Below are 16,052 nucleotides of genomic sequence, written 5' to 3'. Positions count from 1 at the left end.
GAAACGATTCAATTAACAATAAATTTAGTCGTATGAATTTTTTAACAGAAATTCTGCATTAAAGTTTTCAAGGCACCAAATTTACAAACTCACGACTGAACCGACCACCAAAAAAAAAAAAGTCCCAGTTTTTGATTTTGAAAATGTTCTCAAATGTTCTGTAACAGTTAAACCGAGTTAAGACACAAAATAAATATTTATATTGGTTAAAAAAAATAATAAAGATTTCAGTAACAAAACTAAACCTGAGCAGAAAACTGAACATTGACTCGGTCTTTGCCCGTAAATGATTTGGTTAAATCGCTGCAGTGCGCCCTCATGTGGACACTAACGTTTACTACACTAACAGTTAAATCACCTCAAATTTAACCAAAATTAAAATGAACAAATAAAGAAAATGAAGTTTGTGTTTGTGTCTGAGCATGGATCTATTAAAAAAAATAATAATAATAAAAAATAAAATAAAATAAAAAATAAAATACAACAACAAACAACAACAACAACAATAATAATAATAATAATAATAATAATAATAACAATAATAATATTTTTGTGTGGAGTTTGCATGTTCTGCCTGCGTCTGTGCAAGTTTGGAGAAAATATGTCAAGACAAAGATGAAACTTTATGAACAAAACATTTAATAAACTTTGAATGATTTCTGCGGCCTTTTTGTTCATGAATCAAACAATAAAAATGTGAAAGTGGAAAATAAAAACTCAGATTTCAGTTTTATTTATTTATTCCTGAAAAAGCGACACAAACCCACGAGCAAGAACCAACCCGGAAGTAAACAAAGCCCCGTGCGCATGCGCCAGAGAACCGAACGAACCAGGACTAAACCAGGACTAAACCAGGTCTAAACCAGGACTAAACCAGGACTAAACCAGGTCTAAACCAGGACTAAACCAGGTCTAAACCAGGACTAAACCAGGACTAAACCAGGTCTAAACCAGGTCTAAACCAGGACTAAACCAGGACTAAACCACTAAACAGGACTAAACCAGGACTAAAAACCAGGTCTAAACCAGGAAAAAACCAGGACTAAACCAGGACTAAACCAGGACTAAACCAGAACTAAACCAGGACTAAACCAGGACTAAAACAGGACTAAACCAGAACTAAACCAGGACTAAACCAGGACTAAACCAGGACTAAACCAGGACTAAACCAGAACTAAACCAGGGCTAAACCAAAACTAAACCAGGGCTAAACCCGGACTGTTGTTGATGGAGACTCTGCGCAGGGTCTTGGTGTTTGTGGCCAAAGATCTTCAAAGGTCGAGTCCTCAGAAAGTCCAGTTCCTGCAGGTCAGTGAGACCAGAACCAGGATCAGATTAGAACCAGGACCAGGACCAGGACCAGGACCAGGACCAGGACTGATCCAGAGTTGGTCCTGGTCTGGATCCTGCTCGTCTGAAACTCAGAATCACCGAACAAAAGACACGAACGTGAAACATCACACACGAGTCAGGACCTCACCGAGGTCCTCCCAGGTCCTTTCAGGTCCTCCCAGGTCCACCGAGGTCCTCACAGGTCCTCTGAGGTCCTCTGAGACACTCTGAGTCTCTCGCACCGCCGTTTGAGAAACACTGGACTCGTAGTTCAGAAACTCACAGACATGAAACCTGCTCTGGTCCTTGTTTAGTCCCAGTCTGGTCCTGATCCCGGTCTGGTCCTGATCTCATCCCGGTCCTGGTCCTGATCCCGGTCTGGTCCTGATCCCGGTCTGGTCCTGATCCCGGTCTGGTCCTGATCTCCGGTCTGGTCCTGATCCCGGTCTGGTCCTGGTCTGGTCCTGGTCTTTGCAGACTGTGGTCGGACTCTTGGACGGAGCCGATGACGAACTGAAGGTGAAATTTAAACTGGAACAAAACCGGTTCATCCTGAGTCCGGACTCCAGCCCCCGAGGAGTCCCACTGAGGGTAAGACCAGGACCAGGACCAGGACTAAGACCAGGACCAGGACTAAATGAGGACTAACCCGGGTCCTGTCCTCCTCAGAGACCGTCCTTCTGTCCGATCAAGCACCTGTCCGTCACAGAAGCTGCTGCGATCCCATTGGACGTCAGACAGAGGGGAGTGGACGTGGGCGTGGCCATCCTCCTGCAGACGTCCAATCAGAGGCTTCTCCTGACGCGGCGAGCGAAACACCTCAGAATCTTCCCCAACGTCTGGGTCCCCCCAGGTATCGCCCAGACCGGGTCCGGACCAGGTCTGGACCGAGCCCGGACTGAGTCCGGACCAGGTCCAGACTGGGTTCAGTCCTGAGTCTTGTTTCTCTCTGAGCAGGTGGACATATTGAACCAAACGAGACGGTGAGAAACTTTTATAATGAACCTGTTAAACCAGAACTAAACCTGGACTAAACCTGGACTAAACCTGGACTAAACCAGGACTAAACCAGGACTAAAACAGGACTAAACAGGATTAAACCAGGACTAAAGCTGGTCTTGTTTAGGTGCTGGAGGCTGGACTCCGGGAGCTGAAGGAGGAGACTGGACTCTGTCTGGACCAAGACCAGGTTCAGACTCGGGTCTTGGGACTTTGGGAGGTTTGTCCTGATTTTAGAAACTTCTCCACAAGAACTTAGTATTTGTACTGTAGTTTTGTAGTCCTGTTTTAGTCCTGTTTTAGTCCTGTTTTAGTCCTGTTTTAGTCCTGTTTTAGTCCTGTTTAGTCCTGGTTTAGTCCTGGTTTAGTCCTGTTTTAGTCCTGGTTTAGTCCTGGTTTAGTCCTGGTTCTGTCCTGGTTTAGTCCTGGTTCTGCTCTGGTTCCAGTCCGTGTTTCCTGCCGTCCTGAGCAGAGGTTTTCCTCAGAGGCATCACATCGTCGTCTACGTCCTCCTCAAGACCCTCAGAGACCATCAGGACCTGCAGGTACCAGACCAGGACCAGAACCAGGACCAGACCAGGACCAGACCAGGACCAGACCAGGACCAGACCAGGACCAGACCAGACCAGGACCAGGACCAGGACCAGGACCAGACCAGGACCAGACCAGGACCAGAACCAGGACCAGACCAGGACCAGACCAGACCAGACCAGGACCAGACCAGGACCAGACCAGGACCAGACCAGGACCAGACCAGACCAGACCAGACCAGACCAGACCAGGACCAGACCAGGACCAGACCAGGACCAGAACCAGGACCAGACCAGGACCAGACCAGGACCAGACCAGACCAGAACCAGGACCAGAACCAGGACCAGAACCAGGACCAGACCAGGACTAGACCCTGGAGACCAGACCAGGTTCAGTTCCTGGTCTTGTTTTGGCAGTTGGACCTGAGTCCGTCGGCGTTGGAGGTGAGCACCTGTCTGTGGGCGGAGCCTCGTCTGATCCGAGCAGCTCTGACCAACGAGGACTACGGCCAAGACTCAGTCAGGTACTGGACTAGTCCGGGTTCAGACCCGGTTCAGATCCGGTTCAGACCCGGTTCAGACTTGTTCTTTCCTCTTCAGGGCCTCTGAAGTTTCTTCAGACGGGTCTTTGAGTGAAGTCTCGATCCCGGTCTCGGTCTTCAGGGCCTCGGCTCCGGATCACGGCCCGGATCTGGAGCGGATCAGCACCGGGACCAAGTACGCCCTGAGTCTGTGGCTCCAGGACCTGGACCAGGACCGGACTTGAACCTGGACCAGACTGGAGCAAACCTGGACCTGGTGCAGCTCAGCGCAGCGATGAATTTAAAATAAACCGAGAAAAACACAAAGATATTTGAGTGTTTCTGATTCCAGGACTAAACCGGGACTAAAACGGGACTAAACCAGAACTAAACCGGGACTAAACCAGGACTAAACCAGACTAAAACCGGGACTAAAACCAGGACTAAACCAGGACTAAACGACTAAACCAGACTAAACCGGACTAACCGGACTAAACCAGGACTAAAGGACTAAACCGGGACTAAACCAGGAACTAAACCAGGACTAAACCAGGACTAAACTAAAAGGACTAAACCAGGACTAAACCAGAACTTAAACCGGACTTAAACCAGACTTAAACCGACTAAACGGACTAAACAGACTAAACCAGAACAAACCGGACTAAAACAGGACTAAACCAGGACTAAACCAGAACTAAACCAGGACTTAAACGGACTAAACCAGGACTAAACCAGAACTTAAAACGGGACTAAACAGGACTAAACCGGGACTACCAGGACTAAACGCTAAACCGGGACTAAACCAAGAACTAAACCGGGACTAAACCGAAAACCAGGACTAAACCGGGACTAGACTAAACAGGACTACATTCATTAAAAGTCGAGACTTTTTGCACATTTTCCAGGTTTTATTTGAGCTGCAGCCGAGAGAACAGGACCAAGACACAAACATTTACAGTTTTACACTTTCAATCCTTTTTACATCGTTTTTTTAAAACCGTATTTACACCTCGAGCTCTTCGCCGTCCTGGGACTCGGGGGGCGGGCCGTCTCCGCGGGGGGGGGCGGGCCGTCGCGCGGGGGGCGGGCCGTCGCCGCGGGGGGCGGGCGTCCGCGCGGGGGGGCGGGCCGTCGCCGCGGGGGGGCCGTCTCCGCGGGGGGGGCGGCGTCGCGGGGGCGGGCCGTCGGGGGGGCGGGCCGTCGCCGCGGGGGGGGCGGGCCGTCGCCGCGGGGACACACATGCGTTGAACGTCACGACACTTCACACGGTCAGAGACTCGTACAGAATCGTGGGTAAAAAATGCGGCGTTTGTTTACATACGTGTTTTATATTTGAGCAAAAATACAGGAGCTGAAGGTTCTGAAGCTGCAGATGAACTTTTAACGACTTCAGTGGAACATCTTAAAGCTGCACTTCGTTACATTTCTGCCACCTGCTCGTCTCCATGGAGATGTTCTTGTTTGGCCCGGAATGTCCCGCAGTGCGGCATTAAAACCGGACAAACACCTGCACATGTGACACGTGTGACAGAGGCGCGGTTAATGCTGCACTGTGGAACATCCCGGACCAAACGAGAACATCTCCATGGAGACGAGCAGGTGGCAGAAAAGTTACACAGTGCTCCTTTAAAACAATGAATTCACATCATTTTAAGTCCGGAGGCTCCACCTGCGATTCAGAGGCTCTTATTTTGAAAAACCTTCGTAGTGTCACGTTTACACGAGGATTTAATCTGAACTAAATCTTCTCTTGTTGTTTCCGTGTTGAATTTTTGTTAAACTGGTGAAATGTTTTTATTTCACGTGTGTGAGCGTCTGAGTTTGTGTTTCCTCCACGAACACAAACTCCTGCCAAACTTTTCCCACAGTGATTCTGAGGAGAAATGTGAAGCAGCAGATTCTGAATCATCAGTGTTTACATGGACTTTAAAGAATTCACTTTCATTCAGAGTTAAATTCTTCAGATTCAGAGTTAAATTCTTCAGATTCAGAGTTAAATTCTTTAGATTCAGAGTTAAATTCTTCAGATTCAGAGTTAAATTCTTCAGATTCAGAGTTAAATTCTTAGATTCAGAGTTAAATTCTTAGATTCAGAGTTAAATTCTTTAGATTCAGAGTTAAATTCTTAGATTCAGAGTTAAATTCTTTAGATTCAGAGTTAAATTCTTTAGATTCAGAGTTAAATTCTTAGATTCAGAGTTAAATTCTTTAGATTCAGAGTTAAATTCTTAGATTCAGAGTTAAATTCTTTAGATTCAGAGTTAAATTCTTCAGATTCAGAGTTAAATTCTTTAGATTCAGAGTTAAATTCTTTAGATTTAAATTCTTCAGATTCAGAGTTAAATTCTTTAGATTCAGAGTTAAATTCTTCAGATTCAGAGTTAAATTCTTAGATTCAGAGTTAAATTCTTCAGATTCAGAGTTAAATTCTTCAGATTCAGAGTTAAATTCTTAGATTCAGAGTTAAATTCTTCAGATTCAGAGTTAAATTCTTCAGATTCAGAGTTAAATTCTTCAGATTCAGAGTTAAATTCTTCAGATTCAGAGTTAAACGTCTCGTGTAAACGTGGCGTTCGTGTCTTTTATTTTGAAGGACGTTCAGGCGGCGAAGCTTCGGGTCTTGTCATTTTTAGCACGTTAAAAGGTGAGTTAGCACAGTTAGCGCGGGTCTGGTACGCAGCCCCGCCCACATATTTACACGTCTGCAAATGAGCAGGTCTGCAGTTTGATTGACAGCTGCGGTGGACCAATCAGAGGCGGGGAAAGCGGTGCAGTGTTTTTCTAGAAGAGTCTTTGCAGTGGTTCCGGTCTAACTACGGTCTCATGCAAAACCCACCACCAGGGGGCGCCACGCGGGCAGAGGGCACCACCAGGGGGCACCACCAGGGGGCACCACCAGGGGGCACTGTCTTCAAGGAAAAGATTAAACTTGTGACAAAAACAAAACAAGAGTCCATTTCCATGTCCAGTCCATGCATCAGCTCCATCTGGGCGGAGGTCAGAGGTCGGAGGGGCAGGGGTCAGAGGGTCAGGGGTCGGATGGGGTCAGAGGTCAGCCCTGCCACATCATCCACGTCCGCTTCTCGTTCTCCAAATGAAAACTGGACCCACAGATTTCAGGTTCCTTTTCACCGGGGGGGGGGGGTTGACATTTTTATGTGACGAGGTCAGACTGGAGCTGGTGGGGGGGGGGGGGGGGCACTACATGTCTTCTATGGTGTTTTTTATCTGTTCAGATCAGGATTTGGAACCAGACTCGGGTCAAACGGATCTGGGGCTTTTCTGCTCTGACATTTTTGTTTTAAAGAAATTCTGTTTTCTGATCCTGATTTTATGCTTAAAGCTGCAGAATCCAGATCAGAACTGGACTAAACCAGGACTAAACTAGGACTAAACCAGGACTAAACCAGGACTAAACCAGGACTACACCAGGTCTAAACCAGGTCTAAACCAGGACTAAACCAGGTCTAAACCAGGACTAAAATGTCACAAAAATAAACTTGATTTCAGGAGTAAAAAGTGGATTTGATACGATTCTGATTCCCAAATGTTCATTTTTAAAATCTTTTTTGTACATTATTTTCCTTTTCAACACAGAGTATAATTATTATTAGTTGTTATTATATTTATATTTATATTCTCATATTACTGGAGTTTGACGTCATGTGGATCAGACTCACTTCGTCTCGTTTGTCACTTTTTCAGTATCGATTTCTGCTCAGACGAGGATCTAGTTTCGATACGAGCTTCGATAACAGGTTCAGTTTTGATTCGTCTGTTATTTTCGATACTTGGTGCAGGTATCGATCTTTGCCCAGGTCCAGCCCTGAGGAGAAGAATCGTCTCCGTCTCTGATCTGATCTTCGTCTAGAGCCTCGAGATTAAAGAGCCGCTAAACCCCGACGACGATTCTGTGTGAATGTGTCGAAAACAGAAGTGTGTCTCGGTCTCTGTGGGACTTTTTAGTGCAGATTTGTTCGTAACTGGATCAACTACGTCCAGACCAGCGCCCCCTAGTGTCTCCGCTCACATTCATGTGTCTCCAGCTCCAGGTCAGAATCAGAAAACACCAGACGGTTTGAAGAACGTCGGGCCGGATGGAGACGAAGAGACAGACGTTCTGTGTCGGTGACGATTCCCCAGATCCTCGAGGATTTACAACCAGAACAAAGAGAATGTTTGGTGAATTTGATCAAGGACACAGAGGAAAATCTGTGTCCTTGATCAAATCTGTCTGAGATTTTTCAGGACAAACACGAGGTCGTTTTTTGTTCTGATAAATCTCACTATGTGCAGGTAAAACAGTGTGTGGGTTTTTCTCTCTGTTCTTGAGCTGCTCCGTCTCCTCAACGTCTCAAACAGCTCAGGGGTGAACTTCTCATTCTTTTGTATCGTTGAATTTGATCTCGGGGAAAGTCGTTCTTGTTCTTCTTCCTGTGGGATTTGGAGCTTTACAAACGACACGACCAAACAGCAGCGACTGGTTCAATTAAAAAAGTCCCGTCTCCTGTTGGGTGAACGAATCCTAAAGCTGCAGGTCACACGGTTTCCACCAAGTGAAACTGTGTGATGAATCAGACTCATCAACCACGGTCAGAACTAGGGACGGGCATGATTAATCGATTAATCGATTCATTTGAATGGACAAACTGAATGTATATGTGTGTGTGTGTGTGTGTGTGTGTGTCGTGACCAAACAGGTGTGTACATGTGTCTCTGCATCAGAAGGAGCGACACACAAACAGTGGGTCAGTCTGTAACGAACCGAAGCACAAATGTGGATTTAACCAGGATTTGTAGAAGAAATTCCACACTTTCCGTTGCGTTGGGACAAGTGTGAGTCCATGTGCACAGTGGATAAAGCAGCACATATGTTTCTGTGTCCAGTGGGAAAAAGTTTTTCCAGGTGAGAGTCGCTCAATGTGGATGACGAGGCCCCGCCCCCCTCCCCCCGTACGCTGTCCTGGTTTTGACAAACACAAATCTGGTCACACTGACCTGTATTCACCTGAGTCATGTCTTTTAATCCAACACAAGTTGAACCACATCAGCGACACAAGAGCTGGAGTTTTATCTTCACTTAGTTTATGTAAATTAGTGATGTGGTTTTAAGTTTTGTTTCTGTGAGATTTGAACAAAACTGAATTAAACACATTATAATGTCAAACAGCTGATGTGGATCTAGAGTCGTTATGTTTATATGTCGTAAAGTTGAATTGATTGATGCAGATTAGTGCAGATAGTAATAATAATGATGATCATTTTAATAGAAAAACCTTCATGATTAATCGATAATCGATCGATAATTCTTCTGACGATCGATTAAGAACATTTCATCAAATGCCCGTCCCTGGTCAGGAGGTTTGAGTTTTTGTGTTGGACAAACGGCGTCGTCGAGTCAGACGCAGGTTTTTATGTGATTATATTAGTCTAGTTTTTTGCGGGTTTAGTGGCTCTTTAAAGTTGAGGAACATTGTTCTGCTCCGTCCTGCAGTCGTCCACACGAGGAGCTGATCCAACACAACAAAAACACTTTTCAACTTTTAAAGTCGGGATGCAAGAGGAAACGGCGTGAAAACGTGATTCAGAACAATCTAGAGTCACTGACAAATCCTCCTCTAAATATTTGTTATAGTTGCAGCTAAAAGCAGAGGAACTACACATCCCATGATCCTCTGCTCCGCGCGGCCGACACCAAGACGTTTAAACATGAAGGAGAGCAGAAGGAGAGACCGCGCGGTGACGGGGCCAGTCTGTTTCAGGGCAGGTCTCTCACTTCAGCAGAACCAAACTAAAGAGTTCAGAATCCGACCGGAACCGAGACAGACCCTTTAAAAGTCTCAACCCCAGAACCCACAAATAACACTGGGTTTTTTACTCTCCTCAAGTCTGAAGCTCCTGGAGCACACAAACTCTGGACTTCACGTCACGTTCTCATGTTCTGATGTTCTGATGTTCTGATGTTCTGATGTTCTGATGTTCTCATGTTCTGATGTTCTGATGTTCTCATGTTCTGATGTTCTCATGTTCTGATGTTCTCATGTTCTGATGTTCTCATGTTCTGATGTTCTCATGTTCTGATGATGTTGTGTTTTTTTCCAAACGTCTGTTCCATCGAAGAGAATTTGTTCCATCAGATTTAGAATTTTAAATCCTGCTGAATTTCTCATTTTGAATGAAACTCTGAAAAAATATGTTGGAATTATTTTTATTCTCCATTTTAGTTGCTGAGATTTTAAATCTGTGTGTCGTTTGTTCATTTGTTTTAATATATACACATATATATATATATATATATATATATATATTATATATATATATATATATATATATTATATATATATTATATACATATATATATATATATATATATATATATATATATATATATATATATATATATATATATATATATATATATATATATATATATATATATATATATATATATATATATATATATATATATATACATATATATATATATATATATATATATATATATATATATATATATATACATATATATATATATATATATATATATACATATATATATATATATATATATATATATATATATATATATATATATATATATATATATATATATTATGTATATATATATATACACATATATATATATATATATATATATATATATATATATATATATATATATATATATATATATATATATATACATATATATATATATATATATATATATATATATATATATATATATATATATATATATATATATATATATATACACTACATATATATAATATATATATATATATATGTATATATATATATATATATATATATATATATATATATATATATATACACATACATATATATATATATGTGTATATAATTATAATTTTTTTGGCATCTTGGATCTTTCCTGTGAAATTTGACACTCAAAATTTTGACTGTTGAATTTAAGGACTTGAAAATATTTATGCTGAATATTTAAAAGGTGAAAAATATTTTATTCTGAATTTGAATCATATTGAAGAAAAATATAATTAGAATTTCAGAATAAAATTGAGAATAAAAATTATTCCACCATGTTTCTTCAGAGTTAAAAAAAATTCTGCGGGATTTCAAATTCTAAATCTGATGGAACAAATTCTCTCCTGTCCTGATCCACCTCGTGATGTCATCAAGTGAACAGGACTGAAACGTTCCAGATGATTCTAGTGAAGGTGTGCGGAGTTTAAAAACACAGTGGAGCACTTCCTGTATCACCACACGATGACATCACGAGGTGGAACAGTAGTTTTCAGAGCAGGTTTGTGTGATTCAGGAGTTTTATTTTGAACCTTCTGCTCCGGTGGTTCTGGACTTGTGCGTGGAGACTTTTTGAGGGTCTGTGGCGCCGCCGGGAGCCTGGCGCCGCCTCACACCGGCGCCAGGCTGTGCCACTTGGAGATCTGGCGGCGCGGGCTGTGGCACACCTGGCTCCAGTGCGCCGCCCCGGTGGAGGACGGGCTGCACAGGCCCAGCTGGAGCCGACCCAGGACCTGGTTCTTGGTGGTCCGGTCGAAGTCCAGGACCAGGAGCTCGAGGCTGATCTGGGGCAGCAGGTCCGGGGGGATGTCGTAGATGAAGGACTCGTTGAAGACCGGGTTCAGCGTGCTCTTCTTCACGTGAGTCTTCTTCTTGGCGATGCGTTTGCGCCCGTAGAAAACGTTCACCTTCACGTACGGGTCTGTGACAGAAAAGACCCTCGTTAGACCGGGTTTAGTCCTGGTTTAGTCCTGGTTCAGTCCTGGTTTAGTCCTGGTTTAGTCCTGGTTTAGTCCTGGTCTGGTCCTGGTCTAGTCCTGGTTTAGTCCTGGTTTAGTCCTGGTCTGGTCCTAGTCCTGGTTTAGTCCTGGTTTAGTCCTGGTCTGGTCCTGGTTTAGTCCTGGTTTAGTCCTGGTCTGGTCCTGGTTTAGTCCTGGTTTAGTCCTGGTTTAGTCCTGGTTTAGTCCTGGTCTGGTCCTGGTTTAGTCCTGGTTTAGTCCTGGTTTAGTTCCTGGTTTAGTCCTGGTCTGGTCCTGGTTTAGTCCTGGTTTAGTCCTGGTTTAGTTCCTGGTTTAGTCCTGGTTAGTCCTGGTTTAGTCCTGGTTTAGTCCTGGTTTAGTCCTGGTTTAGTCCTGGTTTATTCCTGGTTTAGTCCTGGTCTGGTCCTGGTTTAGTCCTGGTTTAGTCCTGGTTTAGTCTTGGTCTGGTCCTGGTTTAGTCCTGGTTAAGTCCTGGTTTATTCCTGGTTTAGTCCTGGTCTGGTCCTGGTTTAGTCCTGGTTTATTCCTGGTTTAGTCCTGGTTTAGTCCTGGTCTGGTCCTGGTCTGGTCCTGGTTTAGTCCTGGTCTGGTCCTGGTTTAGTCCTGGTTTAGTCCTGGTTTAGTCCTGGTTTAGTCCTGGTTTAGTCCTGGTCTGGTCCTGGTTCAGTCCTGGTTAAGTCCTGGTTTATTCCTGGTTTAGTCCTGGTCTGGTCCTGGTCTGGTCCTGGTTTAGTCCTGGTTTAGTCCTGGTTTAGTCCTGGTTTAGTCCTGGTTTAGTCCTGGTTTAGTCCTGGTTTAGTCCTGGTTTAGTCCTGGTCTGGTTTAGTCCTGGTTTAGTCCTGGTCTGGTCCTGGTTTAGTCCTGGTTTAGTCCTGGTTTAGTCCTGGTTTTAGTCCTGGTTTCCTGGTCCCTGGTTTAGTCCTGGTTTAGTCCTGGTTTAGTCCTGGGTTTAGTCCTGGTTTAGTCCTGTTTAGCCTGGTTTAGTCCTGGTTTAGTCCTGGTTTAGTCCTGGTTTAGTCCTGGTCTGGTCCTGGTTTAGTCCTGGTTTAGTCCTGGTTTAGTCCTGGTTTAGTCCTGGTCCTGGTTTAGTCTGGTCCTGGTTTAGTCCTGGTTTAGTCCTGGTTTAGTCCTGGTTCCTGGTTTAGTCCTGGTTTAGTCCTGGTTAGTCCTGGTTTAGTCCTGGTTTAGTCCTGGTCCTGGTTTAGTCCTGGTTTAGTCCTGGTTTAGTCCTGGTTTAGTCCTGGTTTAGTCCTGGTCTGGTCCTGGTTTAGTCCTGGTTTAGTCCTGGTTTAGTCCTGGTCCTGGTCCTGGTTTAGTCCTGGTTTAGTCCTGGTTTAGTCCTGGTTTAGTCCTGGTTTAGTCCTGGTCCTGGTCCTGGTTTAGTCCTGGTTTAGTCCTGGTTTAGTCCTGGTTTAGTCCTGGTTTAGTCCTGGTCCTGGTTTAGTCCTGGTTTATCCTGGTTTAGTCCTGGTTTAGTCCTGGTTTAGTCCTGGTTTAGGGTCCTGGTTTAGTCCTGGTTTAGTCCTGGTTTAGTCCTGGTTTAGTCCTGGTTCCTGGTTAGTCCTGGTTTAGTCCTGGTTTAGTCCTGGTTTAGTCCTGGTTTAGTCCTGGTCCTGGTCCTGGTTTAGTCCTGGTTTTAGTCCTGGTTTAGTCCTGGTCCTGGTCCTGGTTTAGTCCTGGTTTAGTCCTGGTTTAGTCCTGGTTTAGTCCTGGTTTAGTCCTGGTTTAGTCCTGGTTTTAGTCCTGGTTTAGTCCTGGTTTAGTCCTGGTTTAGTCCTGGTCTGGTCCTGGTTTAGTCCTGGTTTAGTCCTGGTTTAGTCCTGGTTTAGTCCTGGTTTAGTCCTGGTTTAGTCCTGGTTTAGTCCTGGTTTAGTCCTGGTTCAGTCCTGGTCTGGTCCTGGTTTAGTCCTGGTTTAGTCCTGGTCTGGTCCTGGTTTAGTCCTGGTTTAGTCCTGGTTTAGTCCTGGTTTAGTCCTGGTCTCACTGGCAGACAGGCTGGAGTCCATCTTGGGCAGGTTTCTGGCCTTCAGGACGACGACGCTGAGACGATGAGACACGGGCTGATAACACAACGACATGAGGAGCTCACCACAACCCGCCGCCTGTAACACAACAACACACAATTATACACACAACACACAACCCGCCGCCTGTAACACAACAACACACAATTATACACACAACACACAACCCGCCGCCTGTAACACAACAACACACAATTATACACACAACACACAACCCGCCGCCTGTAACACAACAACACACAATTATACACACAACACACAACCCGCCGCCTGTAACACAACAACACACAATTATACACACACACAACACACAACCCGCCGCCTGTAACACAACAACACACAATTATACACACAACACACAACCCGCCGCCTGTAACACAACAACACACACAATTATACACACAACACACAACCCGCCGCCTGTAACACAACAACACACACACAATTATACACACACACAACACACAACCCGCCGCCTGTAACACAACAACACACAATTATACACACAACACACAACCCGCCGCCTGTAACACAACAACACACAATTATACACACACACACAACACACAACGCACACAACACACAACACACAATTATACACACAACACACAACCCGCCGCCTGTAACACAACAACACACAATTATACACACAACAACACACAACCCGCCGCCTGTAACACAACAACACACACACACATTATACACACAACACACACAACCCGCCGCCTGTAACACAACAACACACACATTATACACACACAACACACAACCCGCCGCCTGTAACACAACAACACACAATTATACACACAACACACAACCCGCCGCCTGTAACACAACAACACACAATTATACACACACACACACACACCCGCCGCCTGTAACACAACAACACAACACAATTATACACACAACACACAACCCGCCGCCTGTAACACAACAACACACAATTATACACACAACACACAACCCCGCCGCCTGTAACACAACAACACACAATTATACACACAACACACAACCCGCCGCCTGTAACACAACAACACACAATTATACACACAACACACAACCCGCCGCCTGTAACACAACAACACACACAATTATACACACAACACACAACCCGCCGCCTGTAACACAACAACACACAATTATACACACAACACACAACCCGCCGCCTGTAACACAACAACACACACTTATACACACACACAACACACAATCATACACACAACACACAACACACAATTATACACACAACACACAACCCGCCGCCTGTAACACAACAACACAACACACAATTATACACACAATTATACACACAACACACAATTATACACACAACACACAATTATACACACAACACACCATTATACACACAACACACAACCCGCCGCCTGTAACACAACACACAACACAATTATACACACAACACACAACCCGCCGCCTGTAACACAACAACACACACACAATTATACACACAACACACAACCCGCCGCCTGTAACACAACAACACACAATTATACACACAACACACAACCCGCCGCCTGTAACACAACAACACACACAATTATACACACAACACACAACCCGCCGCCTGTAACACAACAACACAACACACACACAACCGCCGCCTTAACACACAACAACACACAATTATACACACAACACACAACCCGCCGCCTGTAACACAACAACACACAATTATACACACAACACACAACCCGCCGCCTGTAACACAACAACACACACACAATTATACACACACACAACACACAATCCGCCGCCTGTAACACAACAACACACAATTATACACACAACACACAACCCGCCGCCTGTAACACAACAACACACACACAATTATACACACAACACACAACCCGCCGCCTGTAACACAACACACAATTATACACACAACACACAACCGCCGCCTGTAACACAACACACAACAATTATACACACACACACACACCCCGCCGCCTGTAACACAACAACACACACACAATTACACACACACACACAACCGCCGCCTGTAACACAACAACACACACCACACACAATTATACACACAACCCCCGCCTGTAACACAAACACACACACAATTATACACACAACACAACAACCCGCCGCCTGTAACACAACACACAATTATACACACAACACACAACGCCGCTGTAACACACCACACACACAATTATACACACAACACACAACCCGCCGCCTGTAACACAACGCAAAACACACAATTATACACACAACACACAACCCGCCGCCTGTAACACAACACACAATTATACACACAACACACAACCCGCCGCCTGTAACACAACACACAACACACAATTATACACACAACACACAACCCGCCGCCTGTAACACAACACACAATTATACACACAACCCTCCGCCTGTAACACAACAACACACACACACAATTATACACACAACCCGCCGCCTGTAACACAACAACACACAATTATACACACAACACACAACCCGCCACCTGTAACACAACAACACACACACACAATTACACACACAACACACAATTATATACACAACACACACACACAATTATACACACAACACACAACCCGCCGCCTGTAACACAACACACAACACACAATTATACACACAACACACAACCCGCCGCCTGTAACACAACAACACACACACACAATTACACAGACAACACACAATTATACACACAACACACACACACAATTATACACACAACACAACACACAACCCGCCGCCTGTAACACAACAACACACACACACACACAACACACAACCCGCCGCCTGTAACACAACAACAACACACAATTATACACACAACACACACACACAATTATACACACAACACACAAC

The 16,052-nt window shown here is 44.5% G+C and overlaps 2 protein-coding genes across 4 annotated transcripts in view; one reads left to right on the top strand and one right to left on the bottom strand.

The window, feature by feature from the left end:
* Window positions 1-1,045: 1,045 nt before the first annotated feature.
* nudt17 (nudix (nucleoside diphosphate linked moiety X)-type motif 17) lies at window positions 1,046-3,701 on the top strand. 3 transcript variants are annotated; one of them, XM_020934323.2, is made up of 8 exons: window positions 1,046-1,308; window positions 1,810-1,923; window positions 2,002-2,185; window positions 2,290-2,315; window positions 2,459-2,551; window positions 2,778-2,876; window positions 3,279-3,385; window positions 3,462-3,701. In XM_020934323.2, the coding sequence occupies exons 1-8, from the start codon at window positions 1,228-1,230 to the stop codon at window positions 3,625-3,627; spliced, it is 870 nt and encodes a 289-aa protein (XP_020789982.1). In that variant the 5' UTR covers window positions 1,046-1,227; the 3' UTR covers window positions 3,628-3,701. The 3 variants fall into 3 exon arrangements, with proteins under 3 accessions (XP_020789982.1, XP_055019590.1, XP_055019589.1); XM_055163615.1 differs by lacking the exon at window positions 1,810-1,923; XM_055163614.1 differs by lacking the exon at window positions 2,778-2,876.
* Window positions 3,702-10,408: 6,707 nt separating this feature from the next.
* LOC110168825 (synaptotagmin-11) overlaps window positions 10,409-16,052 on the bottom strand; it is a 19,108-nt gene continuing 13,464 nt past the window's right edge. The window contains exons 5-6 of the mRNA XM_020934315.2: window positions 13,151-13,268; window positions 10,409-11,108 (exon numbers count right to left, since the gene is read on the bottom strand). Coding sequence (XP_020789974.1) covers window positions 10,798-11,108; window positions 13,151-13,268 — 429 coding nt within the window. The 3' untranslated portion in view covers window positions 10,409-10,797. The remainder of the gene's footprint in view (window positions 11,109-13,150; window positions 13,269-16,052) is intronic.

Source organism: Boleophthalmus pectinirostris, unplaced genomic scaffold (genome assembly GCF_026225935.1).
Source record: "Boleophthalmus pectinirostris isolate CB_2022bp ecotype Guang Dong unplaced genomic scaffold, ASM2622593v1 HiC_scaffold_6, whole genome shotgun sequence".
Taxonomy (NCBI): Eukaryota; Metazoa; Chordata; class Actinopteri; order Gobiiformes; family Gobiidae; genus Boleophthalmus; species Boleophthalmus pectinirostris.
Note: the sequence above shows the minus strand (reverse complement) of the source record. Positions and strands in the feature narration are given on the sequence as shown.